Source organism: Arachis hypogaea, chromosome 10, assembly GCF_003086295.3.
Source record: "Arachis hypogaea cultivar Tifrunner chromosome 10, arahy.Tifrunner.gnm2.J5K5, whole genome shotgun sequence".
Classification (NCBI taxonomy): Eukaryota; Viridiplantae; Streptophyta; class Magnoliopsida; order Fabales; family Fabaceae; genus Arachis; species Arachis hypogaea.
This window is the reverse complement of record NC_092045.1, coordinates 9,902,856-9,926,379: the sequence shown is the minus strand read 5'-3', so window position 1 is coordinate 9,926,379 and position 23,524 is coordinate 9,902,856. Positions and strand designations below refer to the sequence as shown.

General features: G+C 34.0%; 2 protein-coding genes across 2 annotated transcripts; both read right to left on the bottom strand.

Moving 5' to 3' along the window:
* Positions 1–12,344: 12,344 nt before the first annotated feature.
* On the bottom strand, positions 12,345–14,812 carry LOC112715114 (succinate dehydrogenase subunit 7B, mitochondrial). The gene is made up of 4 exons (XM_025766868.3): positions 14,404–14,812; positions 14,226–14,294; positions 13,428–13,530; positions 12,345–12,684 (listed from the first exon to the last, which is right to left on the bottom strand). The coding sequence occupies exons 1-4, from the start codon at positions 14,458–14,460 to the stop codon at positions 12,626–12,628; spliced, it is 288 nt and encodes a 95-aa protein (XP_025622653.1). The 5' UTR covers positions 14,461–14,812; the 3' UTR covers positions 12,345–12,625.
* A 1,294-nt stretch (positions 14,813–16,106) lies between these two features.
* On the bottom strand, positions 16,107–21,545 carry LOC112715113 (putative multidrug resistance protein). Its single transcript, XM_029289362.2, has 5 exons — positions 21,197–21,545; positions 20,537–20,994; positions 19,319–19,859; positions 16,804–18,731; positions 16,107–16,686 (listed from the first exon to the last, which is right to left on the bottom strand). The coding sequence occupies exons 1-5, from the start codon at positions 21,461–21,463 to the stop codon at positions 16,311–16,313; spliced, it is 3,570 nt and encodes a 1,189-aa protein (XP_029145195.2). The 5' UTR covers positions 21,464–21,545; the 3' UTR covers positions 16,107–16,310.
* Positions 21,546–23,524: the final 1,979 nt, after the last annotated feature.

The window sequence follows — 23,524 nt, the reverse complement described above, 5'->3', positions numbered from 1 at the left end:
TTGAAATTTTAACTATGATATTTGGATTTAGTAGATTTTTTCAAGTTGGAAAATGTAATTTTCTGCAGAAAATTACGTAAAAATGCGTACCGGTAAATTAGTCGACAGTACTGGCTTAAGTCTGTTCAGTATTGCGTGAGAGTAATAGAAACGATAGAAAAACTTAGCAGCAACTTTAAAATTAAAAACTAGGCACTAATTTTAAAGGTTTAGCCCAAAGTTGGATCAAACGGACCAAAAACGCTAACGGATTGGACCAGATCCAAACCGGGCCCAAGGCCCAACTTATAAATTCATGCATTCAGCCTTCTCTCCTCCACTTCTTCCCCATCCACGCTGCACACACAAAAGGGAGAAGAGAGATTATGTTTCTATTTATCTCCCTTTTCTTTCGCTTGTAACTTGAGCTACGGTGCTCCGATTGATGAGCAGTTTGCAGTCACGTGAAACTCTCTCCGAACCGTCATTCTAGCTAGGAATTGCTGGTAAAAACTCAAAATTCACACTCCTTTCTTCAGTCCTAACAGAAATCATGATTTTGGGTTTCAATATTGAGTGAGTTTTGTAATTTTAATTGTTTAGGTGAACTCTAGTAGTGGGTAATTGTTGGACCTTGTCTCAATCACTGTTAGATAAGGTAAGGAACCTCTATACCCTTGTGATTTGGTGTATTGTGAACTTTAGTTATTAACGTATGGTAAAATTGTATGTGTGAAGCTTGAATTTGGTGATTTTGGAGTTGGTTGTGGCATTTGGTTTGACTTTGGTGGATTAGAGCTTGGTGAAAGTTTGGTTGGAGGTCATTTGGTAGATTTGAGCATATTGGGAATCGCCAAGGTATGGTTTCGATTTTCTTTATGTAATATGTAATGTTTCTAGAAACTGAGGCTAGTAGATCTTAAGATAGGATTGAATGTTTGGGTGTGTGATTAAATGTATGTGAATTGTTGTGTTAGAGGAAGGGCGGATATGTTGGGTTGGCAGTTGAACTGACATATGATATCACAGCCAATAGGATAGGCATTCATCATATGCATCTCTTATGTGCTTATTTTCTTTGATTACTTGCAGTTTGCCTAAATATATAATATGCCTACTTGCTTCTTGAATTACATGCTATACATAAATATTACCTGTGTATTACTTGTTTGCATATACTTGTGATTGTCTAGTGCCGAGGAGGTTAGGTAGGCGGCGGCGATGGGATCGCATGGAGGGTAGATTGGCGAAGGCTGTGGGATACAACGTTGTGATTGGTATTAGTTAGAAATTCCCTAAGTTTAGATAACCCTGTTTATGGTTTACGGTTTAAGTTATTTATTTTGTTAAGTTTGAGTATTTTGTATCGATGTGAAGTTCTAGGATTCCCTTTGGCATCCTAGAATCTTATATCTTACATATTGGGCACTGTTACCATACTGAGAACCTTTGGTTTTCATACAATATATTGTTGTTATTTTTCAACTGCAGGTCACAACCCACCTCGGTGAGTTTGCGCGATGGTAACAGAGCGGAGGATCACGCTTATCTTTTGTAATTTGGTTTATTTTGCTTTAGTATTCTCTCATTTTTGTATTTTATGCTTTGTTGCTTTAGAGGCTTAACTTGAGAGACAAGATGTATAAGCTTTAACCTTTTTAAACTCTATTATATCTGAATTAACTAGTCAGCCTAAACTCTGCAGGCTGCAGCTAGTATTCTTTTGACTATTGTATATATATACCTATATATCTTGTGATCTTGTATGTTACCCTTTTTGTGTTTAGTTATCGCGTGTGTAAATACTTCGTGCTTTTGTATCTCTATTTTCTGAGTCTTTGAGCTTTATTTCTTTATCGGACTTCTAGTATATTATATCCCTTGACTATATATTATAATATTGAGTTTTAGAACTGTCGTGGCACTTTGTTATCCTTTGCTTTACGGCTAGAGGTAAGGTTTAGGGTGATGGGGTGTTACATTTAGTGGTATCAGAGGGTTCGTCCTTGTGAGCCTGAGGGATGGACCGATTGTGCTTCATTAGATACCCTGGGTCATTTTTTTATGCTATTTAGGATATCTGCTTGATATGCATAGCATGCTTGTTTGTGAGCACATTTAGGGGTAATTGAAGCACTAGGCTTGAGATATTGAGGCTGATTACCTTGATATCGATTGTTTGGTGTGAATAGGAGACCCAAATAATGCCTTGCAGGCAAGGTCGATCATGTACACGAAGAAAGAATGAGAGTAATCACATTTGATTTTGGTTTACGTGTAGATTATAGGATTAATTGTTGAGTGCAGATGCATGTAGAAGTGGAGGGAAACAAGTGAACATGATTTTAGATTTGAATTTGTCTGGGTTTAACATTTGATTTTAATTATGATAAGTAGAACTTCATTAGTTGTTTTATATGTTTAAGGGAGATTTGAATTGTATACATTGGTGGAATTTTAAATGGAAGCTATGAATGAATTGAATAATTAAATATGGAATAAACGGTATGGTGGTATTGTGGACTTTGGGATTTTGTTGAATAAGTAAAAAAAATGGAGAATTTAATATTTTAGGTGTTAGAGTATTGAGTATGTTGTGAGTGTGATTGTGTGGATGGTATTGGAATTGTGGTTAGTATATGAATTGTTGTTAGGTTTGAGTGATTTATTGTAATGGATTGAATATGAATTGTTAGGCCTTGAAAGTGTTGGATGGTTAAAAATTGATGGATTAGTACTTAGAAGTATGGAAAGTTGTTTAGAATTGGAAAATTGGCATGGTTGGAATTGAATTGGATTGAGAGTTTTGAAAACTTAAAAATTTTTCTGATTTGCTGTTGAGGTTCTAAGTAGTGTGATTATTAAGAATGAGGATTTAATGGGATATTGATTTAAGTATAGAGATATTCTAATATCCTAAATTGCGACTGAATCTTAGGATGAACGTAACCATTAGGTGGGGTCAGGTAAAGAAAATTTAGAAGTAAGCCTAGGTTTTTGTAATCCGATTATGAAGTATGACCGGGATAATGGATTAGATTCTGGATGGTTAAGAATCAGAGTGAGGCAGAAAAAGTTTACGGGATGCAATGGCACATGATGCTTGCGAATATGAGTAATAAAATAGTGACTAGAAATATCTTAGGCTTTGAATACCTACAAGGTTAGCGGATTAATGAAAATAATAATTTCCAGGAAACTAAGTTTGAATTTAACTGTAAGATTAGATTGATTCCAAAATGGTTGTGGAGATGAATGTAGGTAAGTAAATTGGATTTGGGTGATAAGTGAGTACATTTTCCGTGTTTGAAATATAAGGATTGCGATAATTGATCATGATGACTTTGGGTTTAGATTAAAATAGGAAATGATTGATTTGAAAGACAGATTAGGAACATATTGAGTTGAAATGCTAATGTGGTATTGAGGTTGATTTGAGGGAGCTAAAGGTAAGAAGGATGTGTATGGCATAGGCTTGAATTTGGTTGAGTCATGGCGTGGTACTTAGGAATGAAGGATATAAATATGAATTTGAGCCGATGTTGAGGATATAAGTATATTTCATTTTAAAAGTTAGAGAAAAATTGAGGAACTAGGAGTTAGAGAAAAAGAAAACCAAGATTGATTAAGTTTCGAATTGGTGCCAATGGACGTTGCGGAAAGGAAGTTCCACTGGTTAAGGTCGCTCGGAGGCGAGGTGGAATGGACGAAAATTACCCTCGCGTATTTTGTGGAGGTTAATATTTTCGAGGGCGAAAATTTTATTAGGAGGAGACAACGTAAGAACCGGGTTTTTATTTAACATGTTAATTAAAATAAATTAATAATTAAATTGCTCGAAATAGGTTTGAAATTTAGAAATGTTAATATGAAATTTTAACTATGATATTTGGACTCAATAGATTTTTCCGAGTTGGGAAAAGTAATTTTCTACGGTAAATTGCGTAAAAATACGTACCGATAAATTAGCCAGTAGTACCGGCTTAAGTCTGTCCGGTACTGTGTGAGAGTAATAGAAACTGTAGAAAAACTTAGCAACAACTTTAAAATTGAAAACCGGATACTAATTTTAAAGGTTTAGCGCAAAGTTGGACTAAACGGGCCAAAAACTCTAATGGGTTGGACTGGACCAAAACCGAACCCATGGCCCAACTTATAACTTCATTCATTCAACCTTCTCTCTTCCATTTCTTCCCCATCCACACTGCACACACAAAAGGGGAGAAGATGGATTATGTTACTATTCATCTCCCTCTTCTTTTGCTTATAACTTGAGTTACGGTGTTTCGATTGACGAACAGTTTGTGGCCACGCAAAGCTCTCTCTAAGTTCGTAATTTCTAGCTAGACATTGCTGGTAAGAACTCAAAATTCACATCCCTTTCTTTAGCCCTAATAGAAACTACGATTTTGGGTTTCAATATTGAGTGAGTTTTGTGATTTTGATTGTTTAGGTGAACTCTAATAGCGGGTAATTATCGAGCCATGCCCCAATCACCGTTGGGTAAGGTAAGAAACCTTTATACCCTTTGTGATTTGGTGTATTGTGAGCTTTAGTTATTAATGTATGGTAAAACTATATGTGTGAAGCTTAAATTTGGTTGTTAGTTGTGGCATTTGGTTTGACTTTGGTGGATTAGAGTTATCTAACAATCTCATCAGCTTTCTGATCGTTATATTTGGTTTCATATAGTAGGGTGATATCAGGATTATTTTGTTTTCTAATTTCTTTCAAAGTACGCACAGATGTCTTATTAGCAATATCTCTGATATTTTAAGATAATGTTATAAAGTGTAAAAGGAGAGAAGAGTTAGGAAGTAACTCACAGAAAGTGCATTACGCACATTGCATACCATCGTCCAAAAGAGAGTTTCCCTCTTGGTTTTGCTCACCTCTATGCACAACATCCTCTTCAAAATTTTTCATGACTTGTACGACAACCTTTGTCTCAATGGAGTTGTAGTCTGAGGACTTTGGATCAAGGGGATCCTCTCCTGTCTCCACTATTTCCATCGAGCAATCTAGACTATTTGCACTTTGTGATACCTAGTTCTCCTAGAATCATTGTGGTATTTCCACCACAATAGTGATTATGCCAGAGTTTTGATTGGGATGTGGTATTCTTGTGTGAGGCTATTTAAGTGGGTAGCAGGTTGAGGTCCATGGGTGGCTTTAAGAGGTTTATAATTGTTGCCAAACGGCATGACTACAAATTCATAGTGGCCTATACAAGACCTGAATGCTGTCTTGTCTATGTCCTCCTCTTGTATCTAATATAATGATAGTCACTCCTCAGATCAATCTTGAAAAAGAATTTTGCCACATTGAGTTTGACTCTTAATGAAAGTACTAATAGTAGGTACTACAAACATTAATAGAAATTCATAACAATCACAGTAGCAATATGGCAAAGTAATATAAGTGTACTCTATTGACAAATAAAGTACTCAATTGATATATAAGGCAAGAATCAATGAAACAGTATACTAATACCACCCTGAGCTCAAGGGAGGTCTGCACTATCAAATAGCAAACATAATACGTATATCATTTTCTTACACTATAATTCCCTTTTTATATCACAACCAATTTTTTAATCTGTTGTAATTAACTCTGACTTCAGCAGAAGATAATAATTTTCTGTGATGCACTCTTATTTACATCTCGTAGTCTTTCATCTATATGGGTGGTTTTCTCACCCTTTTGTTACTTAGGTTATTCTGTATAATAGTTTCATTAGGCCCATCCTCTTATTTCTTTTGGACCTCACGCCTTGTGCATGCAGCAACTCATTGGCCAGCGACAAACCCTTAAATGGAGCTCAATACCGTGGCGAATTAGTCCTTGACTTGCTGGACTGAAAAATACCGTGGGACACCAAAAATAAAAAATAATAATGGTGGTGGTGCTAATGCCACAGCTAAGACAAAATTTGACAACCTTCTTTACAAATTATTCTAAAAGTTATGCCAAATATATGCTTCTTTCCATCTTGCCCCACATAAGGTGGGAGAAATAGTTCAACAATTTTTCTTTAAAGAAAGAGGTTAACACAATAAAATAGAACTTACTTCGAGAACTGAAAATGAATGAGTTGAGAAATTACTGTAAGAAAAAAAAAACTAAATGATTGTTTAGATTTATGAATGTTGAATATATATATATATATATATATATATATATATATATATATATATATATATATATTGTAAAAGTCTGCTTAACGTATGCTAAAAATAATTAAGATAGAAATACAAAGAAAATGAGATACAAATAAATAAATAGAAATAGATTTTTTATGAGAGAAATAGATATTTATGTCCTTACTTAAAAACAAAAAGAAATTTATATTTCTATTATGAACTCTGTTTCTACAATCAAACAGATACCAATGTTTATTACTTTTGTCTCGGTAACAGAATCTAAACACTACCTAAGAAATCATAAATGCGTTTGCTTCGACCATGATTGTGTAAAGTTTAGTTTGACGGATATCCAATATCCATGAATGCTACTATTTAATTAAATCAAGCTTTACCGTTACAAATTCTTAGAGATGTCTACTTTATCTTGGGATCCATTTTAAGAGAATATGATCGAAAATGTCCTACTGTTCCCAAAGAAAAAGAGGATAACTATTTCATTCATGTTGACATCTTAACTAAAAGAGTATTTACTCAATTTGGTCCTCAAAGAATTTTGCACCAGATACTTTAGTTCCCAACTAAAATTAATTACTCGATTGGTCCCTAATAATTAACTCTATCAGTCACTTAGGTCTTTTACTCCGTCAACTCTAACAGAGGACAAAATAGTCCTTGACAACTCTAATAGAGGACAAAATGGTCCCTGACCTCCTCTGTTTGGAAACGACATTATTCTCTCCCATTTTCCATCGTATCTCGCATAACACTAACAGTTTAATACTGTAACTTCAAGTTACACAATGCACACTCTACAACTTCAATGTTCACAAGAAGAAAAATTCTCAACTTGTTCTCAACCAATTCATTCTCAAGAAACTAATGACTATGTCTCTCAAGTACTTGTCGTCTTCGATGGATCCCATGAATCTAGACAGCAAGTCTGATTTGTTAAGAACCGTCGTCGCTACCTCCCTCCTCCTCTGCCCTATCATCTCCATGACTATATTGTCCACCACTGCAATTACTTCCTTCAATTTTTCTCCGAACCAATGTTCAGTAATCGCTTCAGTTTTCATATGAGCGGCAATGGCAACATTGCTCATTGTACAGATAGTTTGAATGTGAGGTCGAAGCAGTCTGTCAACTTGGACTTTGGAAAAGAAGGAGTGAAGCACTCGGGGTCCATTTCAAATGAGAATTTGCATATGATGTCGAAGGAGAATATCTTCTCATGATGTTCTAATATCCAACAATCTATATTACTTGCCGGAGAGTGGAGAAAGGCATGCCCTTGGGGTAGTTGTTGAACTTGGTCTTGAGGATGTAGTGGACATTGTCGGGGTTGGAGGTGATGCTGTTATCGAGGACGTGGAAGTGGATACTTCTGGTGGGTGAAGTGCGGAAGAGGTGGGTGTACCAGTTATAGAGATTTAGGAAGTGTGTGGTCCATGACATGTTGAGGTAGGTGCGATACGCGTGGCAGTTACACAATGGCCTTATCTTGTAGCTGAAGCGAAGGAAGGAAAAGATGAAAATGAAGACTGTGAAGGTGAAGAAGGAGAATATGAATGTTAAGGTTATGCGAGATATAATGAAAATTGAGTAAGAACAGTATCGTTTTCGAAGAAAGGGTTCAGGGATCATTTTGTCCCCTGTTAGAGTTGTCAGGGACCATTTTGTCTTCCGTTAGAGTTGACGGAGCCAAGAACCTAAGTGACTAACGGTATTAATTATTAGGGACCAATCGAGTAATTAATTTTAGTTTGGGACTAAAGTGTCTGATACGAAATTCTTTAAGGACCAAAATGGGTAAATACTCCAACTAAAAATTATATTCCTTTGTGTCTTCTGTATATATAGGCGTACGCATGGTGAACAAATAAATAAATAAATAAAATAGAGCAGTGCCAGTGATGAATAACTGAGTAGGACTGTTCCACGGTTAAGATGCTGCCAAGTGCCATTATTTTGAATTTATTATTTAAAATTTAATAATCTTTAAAATAATTATGTTCACGCTAAACAAGGATAACTAACACAATGTTAACCAATTTAGGTTGGTCTAATGGTTAGTTTATTAATCTGTCTAAATAAGTGTCAAAAATTTCAAACTTACTTTATGCATATAGTAACTTAGTGGCTGTTACAATACTCTCTAAATGTTTAGAGTTTCAAAACTCCATAATATATAACACAAAAAATAAAAAAAAATCAAAATAAAAAACTTATTTTAATATTTTTCTTTTAATTTTTTAAATGTTTATTTTATCCTAAAAGTAAAAATTACTATTTCAGCCATTGTTGCGGCTTGCTAGGTTGTTGCAATTTTCGGGTGAATTTTCAGTGGAAGGTTTCTCTCCCTCTCTTCTCACTTTCAATCCCACTGTCACGCCACCTCGCCATTGCCATGCTGCTCCATCCCACCACTTTACCTTTTCCTTTGTCTTGCCATACTTACTCTCTCCATTATACCTTTCTATACTTATTTTGCTTCTTTCCTTTCATCTAAAATACCTAATTTTAACCATTGTTTTTGCTGGTTGCTGTCATTTACAGGACAAACAAGGTTGCTTGTAAGATTTTTCATAATCACTTCTTCATTGTGTCGCCTTCACCACTCACGTTGCCTGCGTTGACGTCGTGCCGCCACTATGTCGCGTCGCCACCTCTTCTCAATTGTCTCATTCTCTGATCGAAAGCTCCCTTTTGTACGGAGTTGATTTCATTAATAATATTTGTTTAAGATATGGAGTGTTAATTTAACCATAACACTGCAATTGATGTATGCAAAATTCTAATGATAAATTAAAAAATGGTTATGTGAATTTTGTGTATTTTCAGGATTGAAGAAATACATATAAAATTGGTAAAATTTTGTGTTTTTTTTAATTGTTCACACTTATAGATAGAAGAATTTAAAATGTTGAACTTAATCCTGATTCAAACTATAAAATTAGTGCACCTGGTCAAATCAGGAAGGTAAGGTAGATTTACTAAAAGGAAAAAATTAATTTTGTAGAAGAAGTTATAATCTTATATTCTCAAAAGCACAATATTAATATTAAATAGATATTTTAGTCTTTTCAAAATTAATCCTAAATAGAATATCTTAGTTTTTTTAATATTAAATTTAAATATTTAATTTTTAATACATTTAAACATTATTAATACTAAAAGAATATTTTTGTCTTTTTAATTAATCTTTAAATAGTTATTTTAGAATTAATCTATAAAAAGAGATAATTTTGTTTCTTTATTTTTAAAACAATCAAACAACTGTAATTTTAAAAGAATTTTTTTTAAATTAACTAAAATTGTATTTTACTCTTTTTAAAATTAAAAGATATTTTAGTTTTTTAAAATTTATCTAATTTGAATTATCTTTTTTTCTTCGACACTTCGAATATTCTGTCTTTCTTTCTTTTTTTTGTGGAATTCGTCTTTCTAATATTTAACTCTCTACTTTTATTTTTGTGATAATTTTATAAGAGTCTTTTTTTGTTGCCCACGGTATCCCCCAACCCGACAGGTTAAGGACTAATCCGTCAAGGATCTGAGCTCCATTTAAGGGTCTGCTGCTGGCTAATGGGTTGCTGGCTTGCTGCATGCACGAGGTGGATTCGAACCACCGACACTTGTTTAAGCGGACGAGTGAGTTGACCACTCGACCAACCCAAATTGGTTAAGAGTTTTTTTTTCATATAAAATAGCTTAATATCAATCCAGAAAGAAAATAGGCCCAACTTGGCAAAGAAAGTCCTGATCCAAATAATTTTAAATTAAAAAAATCATAAAATAGATATAAATATCAACTTTTTCTTAACTTTGATTAAAGAGTGTTGAAACTCCATATAACTTTGGAGCATTAAATCGCATGCCTAGTAATTTATTGATCGCACACTTTAAAAGAAACTCCAATAGTTATTTCTTAGAGTAAACTACCATTTCTACTTACAAAAGTTGAAGACGCTAACATATTTACTCATAAAAGAAGGAAATTACCATATGTACCATGAAATATGGATTCTGCACAACAAAATTATCCAAATACTAAAAAATCACCTAAAATTCCTAAATTACCCTTATTTTCACCACCATTTTTCTAATCTCAAATCCCACCACCACCCAAACTCTTCTTCACAACCACTCTCATCCCACCTACCACCACCACAACCAGCTCGCCGCCCTTCTCTCTGCAGCCCTCCCCTCCGACAACAATACTCCCACTCCCTCCTCCTCCACCACCTTCGTCTCATCGGTCGCACTCTCAGACCCTTCCCCTCGCCTCGCCGCCATCGCTTCCCTCCATCGCGCCATCCTCTACCCTCATAACTCTCTCCTCGTTACTCACTCCGCTCACTTTCTCTCCCAAGGTCTCTCCCAACTCCTCTCCGACAAGTAAGTTAAACCCTAATCCCCACTCTCCAATTTTCAGTTTTCAAAAGTTTTCCCAACTTTTTAATAAAAATTTCATCTTTTGTCGTTCTTTGCTTTAAGTTGTATGAGGTTAGGCAAGCGGCTGTTGTAGCGTATGGCACACTATGTGCAGTGATCTGTTTGGTTCCCATGACATCAAATGGGAGACAAAATCATGTTATACTTGGTGGTTTGGTTGACCGTTTCAATGTCAACGCCGTTGATGGGACGAAGGAATTGGCATTGAAAGGTTTGCGTGAGTTTCTTAATATTGGGGATATTGGTGGAGCTGAGAGATATGCTTTGCCAATTCTCAAAGCTTATCAGGTGCTACTTGAGGAACAGAGAATTTCATTGAGCTTGTTGCATAGGTTTGTTGGAGTTATCACTTTGATATCATTAAAGTTCTTAAGGTGCTTTCAGCCTCATTTCCCTAATATTGTTGATTTGCTTCTCGGTTGGGCGTTGGTACCGGACCTTGCTAATTCGGATAGGAAGGTCTGATCGTGGGTTCCGACAACGTCACTAGAGAGAACAATAACACGTAATAGAGAGAGAAGAGAAAAGGGAGAGACTAACTCTCTGGAACAGATTTTGGTCTGGGAAGGAGTGAAAAGGAAGAGGAGGAAAGACGATGTTAGTAGTGGTGGAGACTGAAGAGAAGGATAGTTTAAGAATTTTATTTAATTTTTTAGGGTTTGGATAATTTTACTTGTAAAAATCATTTTTTATGGGTTCAAATAGTAATTTTTGTCTTCGGTAGGTAAATATGTTAGCGTCTTCAATTTTTGTGGATAGAAATGAAAATTTACTTTGGGAATACCTTGGGAAAATAAAACTAAAACAATGTTCTTTGGATAAATTTTTTGGTGACAGTTCTTAGGATAATTTTGCAAATAGTGGACTAAAAATATAACGGCCTTTACCTTTTTAAATTAATCAAAAGAAAAAAACATGAATAGATCACAATGTTAAACAATGGGTCAAAACATAGTAAACCCACAAAAAAAAAAGAAAGACTCACCTTGATCTCCCACTGTCTTTTGCCCTGGACTCGTCTTTCCCAAATGGCATCCCAGTTCGCCGAATATATCCTCTATACCTCTATCTACCTGGTAGTGCCGGAAGATTAACTAGCCAACATCATTTATTGTGCCACTTGATAGCCCAAATTTCACACAAAGTCTAAAATCCCTTGAATTTTGAAATTCCCTCTATAAATTATTCAAACATATTATTTTGCCATTAAAAATTTCAGGATGCATTTAGTTTGTATTTTTATTTTTAATGTTTTTTGTTTTCAGAATTTTGTGAAAAAAAAAACAGGTAAAAATAAAAAATAATTTTATTGTTTTCTCTTTTCATTCACAACCCAAAAATAAAAAATAAAAAACAATAAAAACAAAAATAAAAAATAAAAAATAAAACCACAAACCAAACACACTCTTAAATATTCTTTAAAATTAATCTTTAAAATTAATCTCTTTTAATTACTCCAACACATTCTAAGAACAATTTTGTGCTCAACATTTTTTTTCATATTTGAAGTCATATGTCATTAAATTTGTACTAGAAGTAACAACAAATCTTTCTCAGTATAAATAACTAGATTATCTTTAAGAAACACATCATCCATTTTATTTTGAAATATTATTTTGACAATTCTCATGGCTAAGAGTATCCTTTCCAATGTTACTGCAAATCAGTCTAATGATCGAATGATATGTTCCTGATTTTCCTATTGCTTTTGGTTTCGTTGAATTCAGATCAGTTCATGGTGCAGAAAAAAAGCCAAACCATGAGTAGCCAGGAGAACTAATCACCTTTGGTTAATTCATCAGACCAAAACTGTGTCTAGATACATCATCAAATTCAAGTTCATCAGAAAGTTTTAAATCTTGAACGATGAAGTAACTACTATTGATGCATAATCATTTTGGGTTGAAATACATTTCTGCTTATTCGGTTATTCCAACACGGCAAAGCATACGACCCAAATTGTTATTACCATTGAAAATAAAACATTAAAATGGAACAGAAGCTAGCGTCCAACAATATTCACTTCATTCTGCAATTCTGGAATGTTACTGTTTCCGAGCTGCTTCTCTCATAGCTGCCTTGACATATATTTCATAGCAGCATCCTGAAACATCATAAAAGAATGCAAGACATTGAAGAATCGAAGAATGTGTGATTGCATAGGAGTAAGACCTACCATCTTAATCACAAACAGACCTCAGAGAAATGACAATATTGGAAATGCCCCAGACCACAAGGATAGAGAGAATAACATCCACATTTTATTGGCATTATTTATTGGAAATTCCTTGATAGTATATTTTTCTCTTCTAACATCGAAATGTGAAAGCAACTTTGCAGATTCTCAGAAAGGTGCTTAAGAACCCTGGAAATTAAGACTCTGTAGGATGAATAAAATACAATGAGGAGAGTAAGAGCCCTCAGTTCTATAAAACTACAAAATGTTTCTCAAACTAACAAACCGTGTGTTCTGCTATGTATCCCAACCTCCCAGCAACAGACTTTCCCTCCCAAATTCTGCCCTTCCCTTTATTCTTATTCTGACTATTAACTATTTCATTACGTGGGTCTCCAACAGCCAAGATATATGGAGTTGGGAGAGCTCGTAACAATGACAACAACAAAGCCTTTTCTCACTGTACAGGGTGAAAGCCAGGCTCATAAGCAACCATAAAATTTCCAACATATAAACAACGAATTTTAAGCCTTGAGAGAGAACAAAGCATCCATGATGGTTTCATTAGTCAAAATCAAAGACATCAGAAAAAAAAATGTTATTCTACTTCCACTCATAAACCAAAACAAAAACAGGAAAAATAAAATAGAAAAAAATAAAATATGACTTACCTGCAACGACAACAATTGTTAGAATATCGCCAATCTTTTTGAGCTTCTTCACACTCTGTTTGTATGACTTAAATGGCTTCAAAGCTGCATCTTCAGCCAAGAGCTGCAACAATTGAGTGCCATAACTATAAGCAAACATTAAAGAATAAAATAAAGATAAAAAAAATCATAAAAACCATGACTGCAAGACAGGAAAAAAGTTATCAGAAAGATTAGCGCATTAACTAAAGTTCTCTAATGTAGTCATAAGATAAAACTTTATGGGGATTCGATCAGTACTCCTATCAAATTGGGAGGTTCATACCCTTATATTGTGTTGTGTGTCCAAGAAGTTGCCACTGGTTTTATTAACTAAAATGATTAAATTTTTAAAATTCATATAATTTGTGATCAAATCTTAACCATTGATTGGATAAGAGGTACTTAAACCCTAGTTTTTTTATACATGAACATTGCGCAGTAATACATCTACCCTAAGTCACTAACCCTAACCCTATTCATTGCACCATTGGAGCCAAACCAACAAGATCTTGAAGCCAGATTCAAGAGATCATTTCAACAGTTTGCTTTAATTCAGCCAAATATTTTACTACATATTCAATCAATGAAATATTCGAAGGTATACACAACGTTTTATTGACCAACATCGTTCAGTAATGGGGGAAAAGAAAGAAGTAAAACTTAATAAATCGAAGTAACTAAAGATAAGTGAAATACAGTCGTTCAATTATTTGAAGACAACAAAATTTTAGAAAACCTAAATAAAATAAACAGAAAAGAAAGGGTTTTAAAGCTTACCGCTTTTTCACGAGGCCCAGGTTCGATATGGTATTGACGGCGCGAGAGTGAAAGCAGATCTTCCCCCTTCTGCTCTCTCAAAAATAATAATCAGAAAGAAAATGATATTTTATATTAAATAAATATTAAGTATTAATCAAAAAGAAAAGAAGAGAAAGGAAGAGGGGATTTTAGAAACCTGGGAGTGAGATCGGAAATGGGAAGCAATGGTGGTCTTGTTAAGCAGGAAGGCCATTTGATTGTGTTGGTCAAAGTTCAGAGTTCTGAGAAGATAGAAACGAGAGAGCTGAGTGAAAGTCGAAAGGAATCTTTTATAGTTTGTTACTGTCGGGATGGGGGTTGGGAAGGACGAAGAGGAACTTCTCGTTCTTAACTAGTTTTCGATACGGTCGAAACTTAGGTGGCGTTGATATCATCTATCAACTTCACGTGTCAACCACCTGAGTTTTCACTTTTTGTTAGCCAAAAATCAAAGATGAAGTTGTAAATATTCAAATAGGGAATGCCAAGGAACACATAGGAGATTTTCTTTTCAGAGCCTTAAAAAAAACCTGAAAAGGTTACTATTTAACAGTTGGATTGGACAACCAATCTTAAGTATTCTAATAGATTAGACAACTTTTAATTTTAGGTACACAATATATTACACATTCATACACTTTTTATACATTTATAAGATTTTCTCTTCATTTGTACTCTCTAGGATTTGAATCCTAGATTTTTGATGTGAGGAGAGGGAGATATGCCATGTGAGTTAAAGATTATTGGCAGATATTTCTTCTTTAAATTAATTCTATTTGTAGGCGACCAGTTCGTTTACCCAATTAAATAGGCGGGCTTTACTTTTAAATTAGGCCCGTTTAAATTTCGTGTTAAACGGGTTGAGCCCGATTAACCCGAAAAAAATGACGGATTAAACGGGCAAGCTTGTCAGTTAAATGGTTGGTTCGTCTATTTTTTTATATTTTTTCAAAAAAAAGTAGCATTTTTAGTCGATATTTCTCTCTATCCAGCCCAGTTAACCCACGCACTTAACGGGCCAGCCTAAATGGGTCGGATTAACCCGTTTGACAGCCCTATCTATTTGTCTCTATTTAAAAGCAGAAGAAATTATAAATAACAAGAGTTTTGTTAGGTAGACAATGACTTTGGTAAACAATGGGTTTTATACTCCACCCCCAAATTATCTCCTAAATCTTAACATTAGGATAACCATCTATACACTTAATAAATTGAACATCTAGCCATTATCAAAAGAAATAACCATCCAATTAAAAATAATCACTATAATTATCTGCATATCTATTGAATTAAACAACATATCTATTGTTCATATTATTTAGTATTTTCTTTGTCTACTTATACTTTTTCAAATAAAAATCATCTCAATCTGAGTAAACACTCTCTTCCACAATAAAATGCACAGTTTGAGAAGAAAAACAATATATAATAATGTCTGCTATGAAAATAACACCTCTAATTATACTACATTAGCATCCCAACCAAATTCAAAGTGACGGGTCCAAACACATACAACAACAAATAAAGGAGCATGCTTGTGCCAATTAGATCAGATTTAACAAAGAAAATTGAAAACGCCACAAAGCTGAGATTACATACAAATAAAGAAAGGACAAAAATGAAAAATGCATAGATAACATACCGCTCTTGATAACAATTCTTTTGCTCTTGGAATATAATAGAATTAATTATTCACCAACCATTATTCTTTTCTGCACCTCTCTTAATGTTGTTCTTTCATCTCACTGGTTCTTGCTGATCTCTTCGAAATTGCATGTTTAATGAGTTATATTTTCTCATTGTATAAAATTTCTTGGTTGTGAAAATTCCTGAGATTCAAAAGTCATCACAGACAGAGAATTTTCTTCTTAGGCCCATCTTCCTATAAACATCATAAGATGCCAAACATTCCCGTATTACAACGTTGACATAAAGTCATAAACAGATAAACTAGCGGGTAAAGTGATTTTTTTCTTTTACAAGAGAATGTACTTCTTTTAACTAACATGATTTAGTAACAATGCTTGTAAATCAAAAGGTAATGTTACATGATCAACATTTCACTCAGCTAGTAGAGTTAGTCCCATGTTGTAACCTAATCATGGAGTAGTAAGCACCCTTTGTTCCAACATTCATTAACTCGGAGTGTGAACCTTGCTCCACCAATTTCCCATTCTTGATCACAGCAATGGTGTCCACATTCTGAATTGTAGACAAACGATGAGCAATAACCACACATGTTCTTCCAACCATCATTTTCTCCAGGGAATCTTGCACTAGATTCTCTGAAACGCTGTCGAGAGCACTTGTTGCTTCGTCCATGAGAAGGATTGATGGGTTCTTTAGTATTGCTCTGGCAATTGCAATTCTTTGCTTTTGTCCCCCTGAAAGCTGCACTCCTCTTTCTCCACAGTATGTGTCATATCCATCTCTCATTGAACTGCATTATTAGATAAATTGAATAGGAGTGCTAACTAGTTCAAGAACTTGTTACAAATAGTTGAGAAATCAAGCAAAAAGATAAACAATGATAATAATAATAATAATAATAATGTACCTTATAAACTCATGAGCATTTGCAAGACGCACTGCCTTTCTTATTTCATCTTCAGATGCATCAATCTTTCCATACACAATGTTATCACGTATAGTTCCACCAAAGAGTGTAGGCTCTTGACTCACCAATGCAATATGTAACCTCAAACTTCTCAAATCAAATTCCCTAATGTCACAACCATCTATAAATATTGATCCATTAATTGGGTCATAAAATCTTTCAATTAGTCCAATGATAGTGGATTTCCCTGACCCACTTTGTCCCACCAATGCAATTGTTTTCCCAGCTTCAATTTCAAGACTAAGACCCTTTAGGATCATTTGTTCTGGCCTTGATGGGTATGAAAAGAACACATCTTTTAACTTCACATGACCCTTTATGTTGTTGTTCTTTCTGAACTTCATAAGCCTAAGATCTTCAGGTTCAATCTGAGTTTTCCTGTCCAAAATTGCAAAAATCGAGCTAACGGCTTTCCCGCTTTTCGCTATGTCCGAAGTCATGCTTACTGTCTCAGCAATTTGTCTTCCAGTTCCCATCAGTATTAAGAAAACTTGCAAAAGGTCATTTGAATTCACCATCTTTTTGTTTAGTAGCAATCCTCCATACCAAAATGTTAAGGTTATAGAAGCTGTAGTTATGAACTGTGACAATGACAAAATTGCAGCTGAAATCCATGATTGCTTTACGGTTTCCAAATGAGGTCCTTTCATTGAATTTTTGAACAAATTCAATACCCTTTTCTCTGATGAAAATGCAGCAATAGTTCTATGGTTAATGGTAGCTTCCATTGCTAATTGACTACCTTCACTTTGAGCCTTTCTTGCTTTACCTGACATACTTTTCATAAGCATGAATTTGGAATAGAAACAAGCAATGATCAAGGGCTGCATAGCTATCATTACCATTGCCACCTTCCATGAGACATATAAACCGAGTGCGAAAGCCAGGGTGGCAGTGACAAATACTTGAACTAGTAATGACATTCTTTCTGCTACAAGAGACCTGACCAAGTTTGCATCTAACGCCAAACGAGCGCAGATGGCTGCACTGCTGTTATCTTCTTGATCAAACCATCCTATTTCAAATGTAAGGATTTTCTCTAGCAGATTCTCGCGCACCCTCTTTAGCAATTTCTCGCCCATGATGGCGAAGCTCGAGTGCTGAATTAGGCCTGATATGAAGTTGACAACTGCTATGATGCAGAAAATTGATGAGTACAGCCTGATTTGTGAGACGATGCGCGAGTGATCGGTTATGAAGTAGATAGAAGCAATGAATCCAAGGCAATAAGAGTAAAAAGGTTGGCAAATTCCAGAGCCAATAGCACCTAAGCATCCTATCAGAGCATACTTCCACTCAGGGGAATTCATTCTTATCAAACGCCATTGCGAGAAACTTGCTTTTGAAGAAATCTCAGAATTCTCAGTGTAGTCATCAAAAGGGGACCCCAGAACACTGATTGAGTATATTGGTGTCGGTGAGGTGAATGAATGATGAGTTGGAGTACCTGGCATTGATCTTGGACTTGTTAAATATGACATAACTTGGGGACTCTTGCTCACATCATTCAATGTTGAATCTTCATTTTGATTTGTTTGTTGTAGTTTTAGCATTTTGCTATAAGCACCCCCTTGTCCATTGTTAAGTTTGAGTAGCTCAACATGGGAGCCAGATTCAACAACTCTTCCTGATTGAAGGACTACTATCGAGTCAGCATTTCGAATCGTCGATAAGCGATGAGCTACAATGATTGTTGTTCTGCCTCTTGAAGCCAAATCAAGGGCCTCTTGCACTATTCTTTCAGACTCTGAATCCAATGCACTTGTGGCTTCATCAAGGAGTAGGATTTTCGGGTTGCGAATTAGGGCCCTTGCTATTGCAATTCTTTGCTTTTGTCCTCCAGATAACTGAGTCCCAAGTTGTCCCACCTGATAAAAAAATTAATTTTCCTAAGTAATCAAATTGATTAAGATGAAAAATACTATCTAGGATACTGCATATCATAATTCAAATGGATTAAACAAGATAGAAAGTATGGTTCAAGAGGAGCAATTTTTTAGTTGATTTCAAGTAATTTTGACTTGTTACTTCAAAAAGGGTCTCAAATTGATTCTTGTGAATAGAAAAGAACTAGCATTAGTCCTCAACTTGGAGTAAAATCAATTGGAATCTAGGTGAGTTTAGGTATTAATGATCTAAACATTCTAAACAAATATTAAATCCCAATCTCATCTATAATCAAAATATACAGAGATGGTCATTCTTAAAAATTTTAAATAATAAAATTATTTCTCAATAATCAGAAAACAGCGCCAAATTGACCTTTCATAAAAAATGTCAACGCATGTAAAAAACTAATATATCTTTTTTAAATATAAAGGACAAATTTGTTTGATAAGAAAATAATAACGGACAAATTTGTCACTTTCAACATATGATTTTTTTGTCCGGACCAGATTGAGAATTTACTTGTAAATAAATAAAGTGTCTACATAGGAGAGTACTTATGTCTTACTTGAGTTTCATATCCACTAGGAAGTTTAACAATGAAACCATGTGCATTTGCAGCCTTAGCTGCATTTATAACAGCTTCCATTGAAGCACCTTCCTTGCCAAACAGAATATTCTCCCTAATTGATGTTGCAAACAGAATAGGCTCCTGATTAACAAGTCCCATTTGTGACCTTAGCCACTTAAGCTCAAGCCTCTTTATATCATGTCCATCAAGCAATATCTCACCATATAAAGGATCATAGAATCTTTCAATCAAAGAGATGATTGTGGATTTTCCAGAACCACTGCCTCCAACTAGGCCTATTGTTTTACATGCTGGAAACTTCAGATCCAGTCCTTGGAGAATCGGTGTGTCCGGTCGTGATGGGTAAGTGAAGTCAATTTTTGTGAATGTGATTTCTCCTCTCACATGGCTTAAGATCCTTCCTTTTTGTTTGTGTGAGTTTATGATTGGTATTTGCTCAATCATTTGGAAAATTCTGGTTGTTGCTACTTTTGCCTCTACAATGAAAGTTAGATTTGGAAGTGCATTCATCAGAGACCTGTATGGTTTTTAAATTGAAGTTATCATCAATGTCACGTGAACATTTTCTTCCAATATAATCTTGATGGGTTTTTATTCATTTACAAGTTCACTTGCTTATAAAACAAGAAGGATATTTGAACATTCCCAGTTCTAGATTTTACAATGAGAAACATGCTAAAAGTTGTTGAAGGAAGTACAGAATGAGAATTGATTTGTAAATCGATTTAGTGAGAGGATAATCATATTTTAGACAGAGACTGAAAGACAAAAACTAAAATAAGTATCAGTATTGTGTTTGGTATAAAATAGGAGACAGAGACTGAAATAAGAATGAAACTCTAATTTAATTTGCACAAAGAATAAAGTTAGAATTAATTAATTGAAATTGAAGTATTTTAGGTATAAAATGTTATTAAAGTTTCAGTCTCCATTCATAACAATTTCAGTCTCTTGTGTCTCCACTTTTTGGAGGTACTGAAATACTGAAATTTTAAGAACAAAAATTGAAATTTTAGTATTAATCTCTAGACCAACAAATATGATATTGAGTCTTAGTCTTCTAGTCTCCATCCCATTATCTCAAAACAAACACTATCTTAGACAGCCGTCTATACTATCCATGGTAGTTAGCCGAATAGTTTAAACTTTTGGAAGAAAATCATATATAAAAAGAAAAATTGAAGATGTACTTACAGTCCTCCCCAAATCATGCAAATTTGAGCAGCAAACACAAGTCCACCTCTTTCACCTTTAGTCCTAACCACAACACTTCCAACCCAAGATTGAAATGCCCAAGTAGCATAAAGCAACCCAAAGCTACCAACTACAACACCCTTTGTTCTCCCTAGCTTTATTCCCAGCTCCATACTCCTTTCAAGAGCAGAGCTATACCTCTTTAGTGTTTCTTTCTCGGCAACATATGAATAAACCGTTCGAATCGACAAGATAGCTTGTTCCGCTATGCTCCCTGCTATGCCATATGCATCCTTCATTTTCTCCCCAAGATCTTTCATTGCCTTCCCAAATATGATTGCTGGCATGATCATCATTATTGAGAATGGAAATGCAGCTATTACAAGCCTCCATGAGAGGAAGAGTCCTACTATGAAGCTAGAAAAAAATGCTGACAGGTGAACTAGACAGTTCGGTATCTGTAACAATACATCAAGTTTGTTTATTCAAATATGTTAACTGTAAAGATAATAAATAGTCACAAATACAAGCCTCCATGTAACAAGATTCCTCCTTTGTTTGTGTATTTGTTGCTTGAGTTTTCAATTTGAAAAATTAAACATAAAAGCAATAATATTATTGAACAGGAAGAAGAAAGGTTCCGCAAATTCAAAACAGCACCTTATCAGCCATGGTGTCTTGGATTGTTTGGGCATCAGAAGTTATGGTAGAAATTACTTGGAAGGTCTTTGAAGAATCACTATCGGTTTGCTTGTCAAAGAAGCCAACATCTTGTTTCAGAACTGATTTAAGATATTCAATTCTCATGCGACAACTTTGTCTTTCTGCACTTCTTGTCCAACATACTGCTTCTGCAAAATAATAGCGTGTTTGTGTTATTCTCTTGGAATATATATACGGATTAACTCGTTTCAAAAAATATATCATATATTCATATGTTTTTATAGTAAATTATCAAGAGTCTTAAAAACTAGTTAACAAACTGTAGCAAGAATAGTGCATAATATAAAAAAAAAAAAAAAACTATAAGTCAACTTGTATTTACTTGACTCTAATCCGTTTAACTCGTGAGTTATCCAAATTAAACCAAATTAACTCCTAAACAAATCGTGATTTTACTATTTCGATTAGCCTTACTGTAACATAGATTTGTCACTGAAGATTTGCGCACATACAAATACTGTGAATAAGAATATTAAACTCACTAAATTTAGGAATTCATTTATGGCCCTAACACATATCCATGATTTTAAGATAAGAGACCAAAAAAAGAGGGAGAAAGTGTCTAGCAGGCCACATTGTCTAATGTCTATGGAACAAAATGTCGAGAATTGCAAGAATAAATGAATAATACATACCAACAAAAGCACATACAGCAACCCCGATGGAAATATACAGCAACTTGAGAGCGTACTGAAATAATCATAAACAAAATTTAGTGAGATGCTTATGCCTTATACAATGGAATCACCCATCAAATCAATGTCCTATAAAATACTTGTTAAAATATAAAATATATATTAAAAATAGATTAATAACATATATATTTATCCACAAATATATAATATGTGAACTTTTGTTTGGATATAGTACTTTTGCAATGACATACTATCTGACTGAACTTTAAAATTGTTTCACACCTGACTACATGCCTACATATAAAAAGAAAATGCTTAAATAATTTTTGGTACTTATAAAATATTTTAATCATTAACCAACTTTAGGTAACAAATTTTAGTCTCGGCAAATTTTTTTTAAAATCTTTTAGAATTAATCTAGTTAAACAAATTAATTCATTTGTTGCTTCAATCAAATTTTTAGTGTGTATTGGATGAATAAATTCCTAAAAAAACAATTATATTGAGAAAACGTCATTATAAAATAAATTAAATTTTTTTTTTAAATAACAAAGAGATCAATGATGGAAAAAAAATGTCAAGATAGACACCGGTAAAGACTTATCCCAATGAATAAACATGGAAAGGGGCAGAGACACCCATCCCATAAATACTCACGAAATGAATGCAGGATGTGAAATTACCAGATGCCCTTTAATTTATGTATTAACTAACTAAATGCTTAGAATTTGGAATGACACGGATGAAGATGGAACTTTATGTAATTTTCTTTTAAACTAATAATTTTTTTTATATTTAATGTATCATTATTTTTAGTGTGTAAATTGGATCGTATTGGATAGGTTAAATTTGGTTATGATTATTTTGTTATGTCATTTTTGTGGTTAGATTTAAGAAAAAAAAATCAACTAATATCTAAGAATACCCGGAGATAAAATGCCTTTCATAAAGGCACAAATAAAAAAGAATTTGCATTTCTCTTAAATGAGGTGTGGCGGGAGTAGGCTCTCATGGATCCCCACCATAAATCCCTAGTCTAACATGAATAATTTTCAATGATTTGTAAAGAATAACATTTATTGAAAAACAAAATGTCTGATTTAAAATTTTTTAAAGATTAATTTAAATATTTAGTCGGCCCAAAAATTAATAGTAGAGACTAAAACTAGAACCCAAAAAAATTAAAGAGACCAAAACCAAAAGACCAATATTTTATAAAAACCAAAAACTTATTTAAGCTGCTATTTTTCGGAAGTATATATATATATATATATATATATATATATATATATATATATATATATATGTGTGTGTGTGTGTGTAAAAATACTTCAGATAATTAATCGTTTATTGCTATGTAAGCAGAAGTAACAAAAGAAGAAAGACACAGTTATGAAAAGAAGAAAAATAAACTATTGAGTATGTGAATTTCAATAATTTATTTTCAAAAAAAGAAGTAATAATTATATGTTATGGTAGCTAATTCGCTATACTAGTAAAAGAAATAATGGATCAAAATTTTGAGTCTCCCCACAATCGCAGTTCATGTATGTTTATTGATTTTCAAAGATACAAGTAATAAATTACCTTGTCTATGATATGCTTAGGAACAGAATCTCCAGAACCACGT

Excerpts from the sequence above, each read along its gene's own strand:
- LOC112715114 (XM_025766868.3), bottom strand. The coding sequence starts at position 14,460 with ATGGCCTTCCTGCTTAACAAGACCACCATTGCTTCCCATTTCCGATCT. Across the intron at positions 13,531-14,225 it reads CTGGGCCTCGTGAAAAAGCG|CTCTTGGCTGAAGATGCAGC; the intron begins GTAAGCTTTAAA and ends CAATTGTTGCAG. Across the intron at positions 12,685-13,427 it reads AACAATTGTTGTCGTTGCAG|GATGCTGCTATGAAATATAT; the intron begins GTAAGTCATATT and ends ATGATGTTTCAG.
- LOC112715113 (XM_029289362.2), bottom strand. The coding sequence starts at position 21,463 with ATGATATATTTTTTGAAACGAGTTAATCCGTATATATATTCCAAGAGA. Across the intron at positions 19,860-20,536 it reads TGCATGATTTGGGGAGGACT|GTCTCTGATGAATGCACTTC; the intron begins GTAAGTACATCT and ends AAAACCATACAG. Across the intron at positions 16,687-16,803 it reads AATGCTCATGAGTTTATAAG|TTCAATGAGAGATGGATATG; the intron begins GTACATTATTAT and ends CTAATAATGCAG.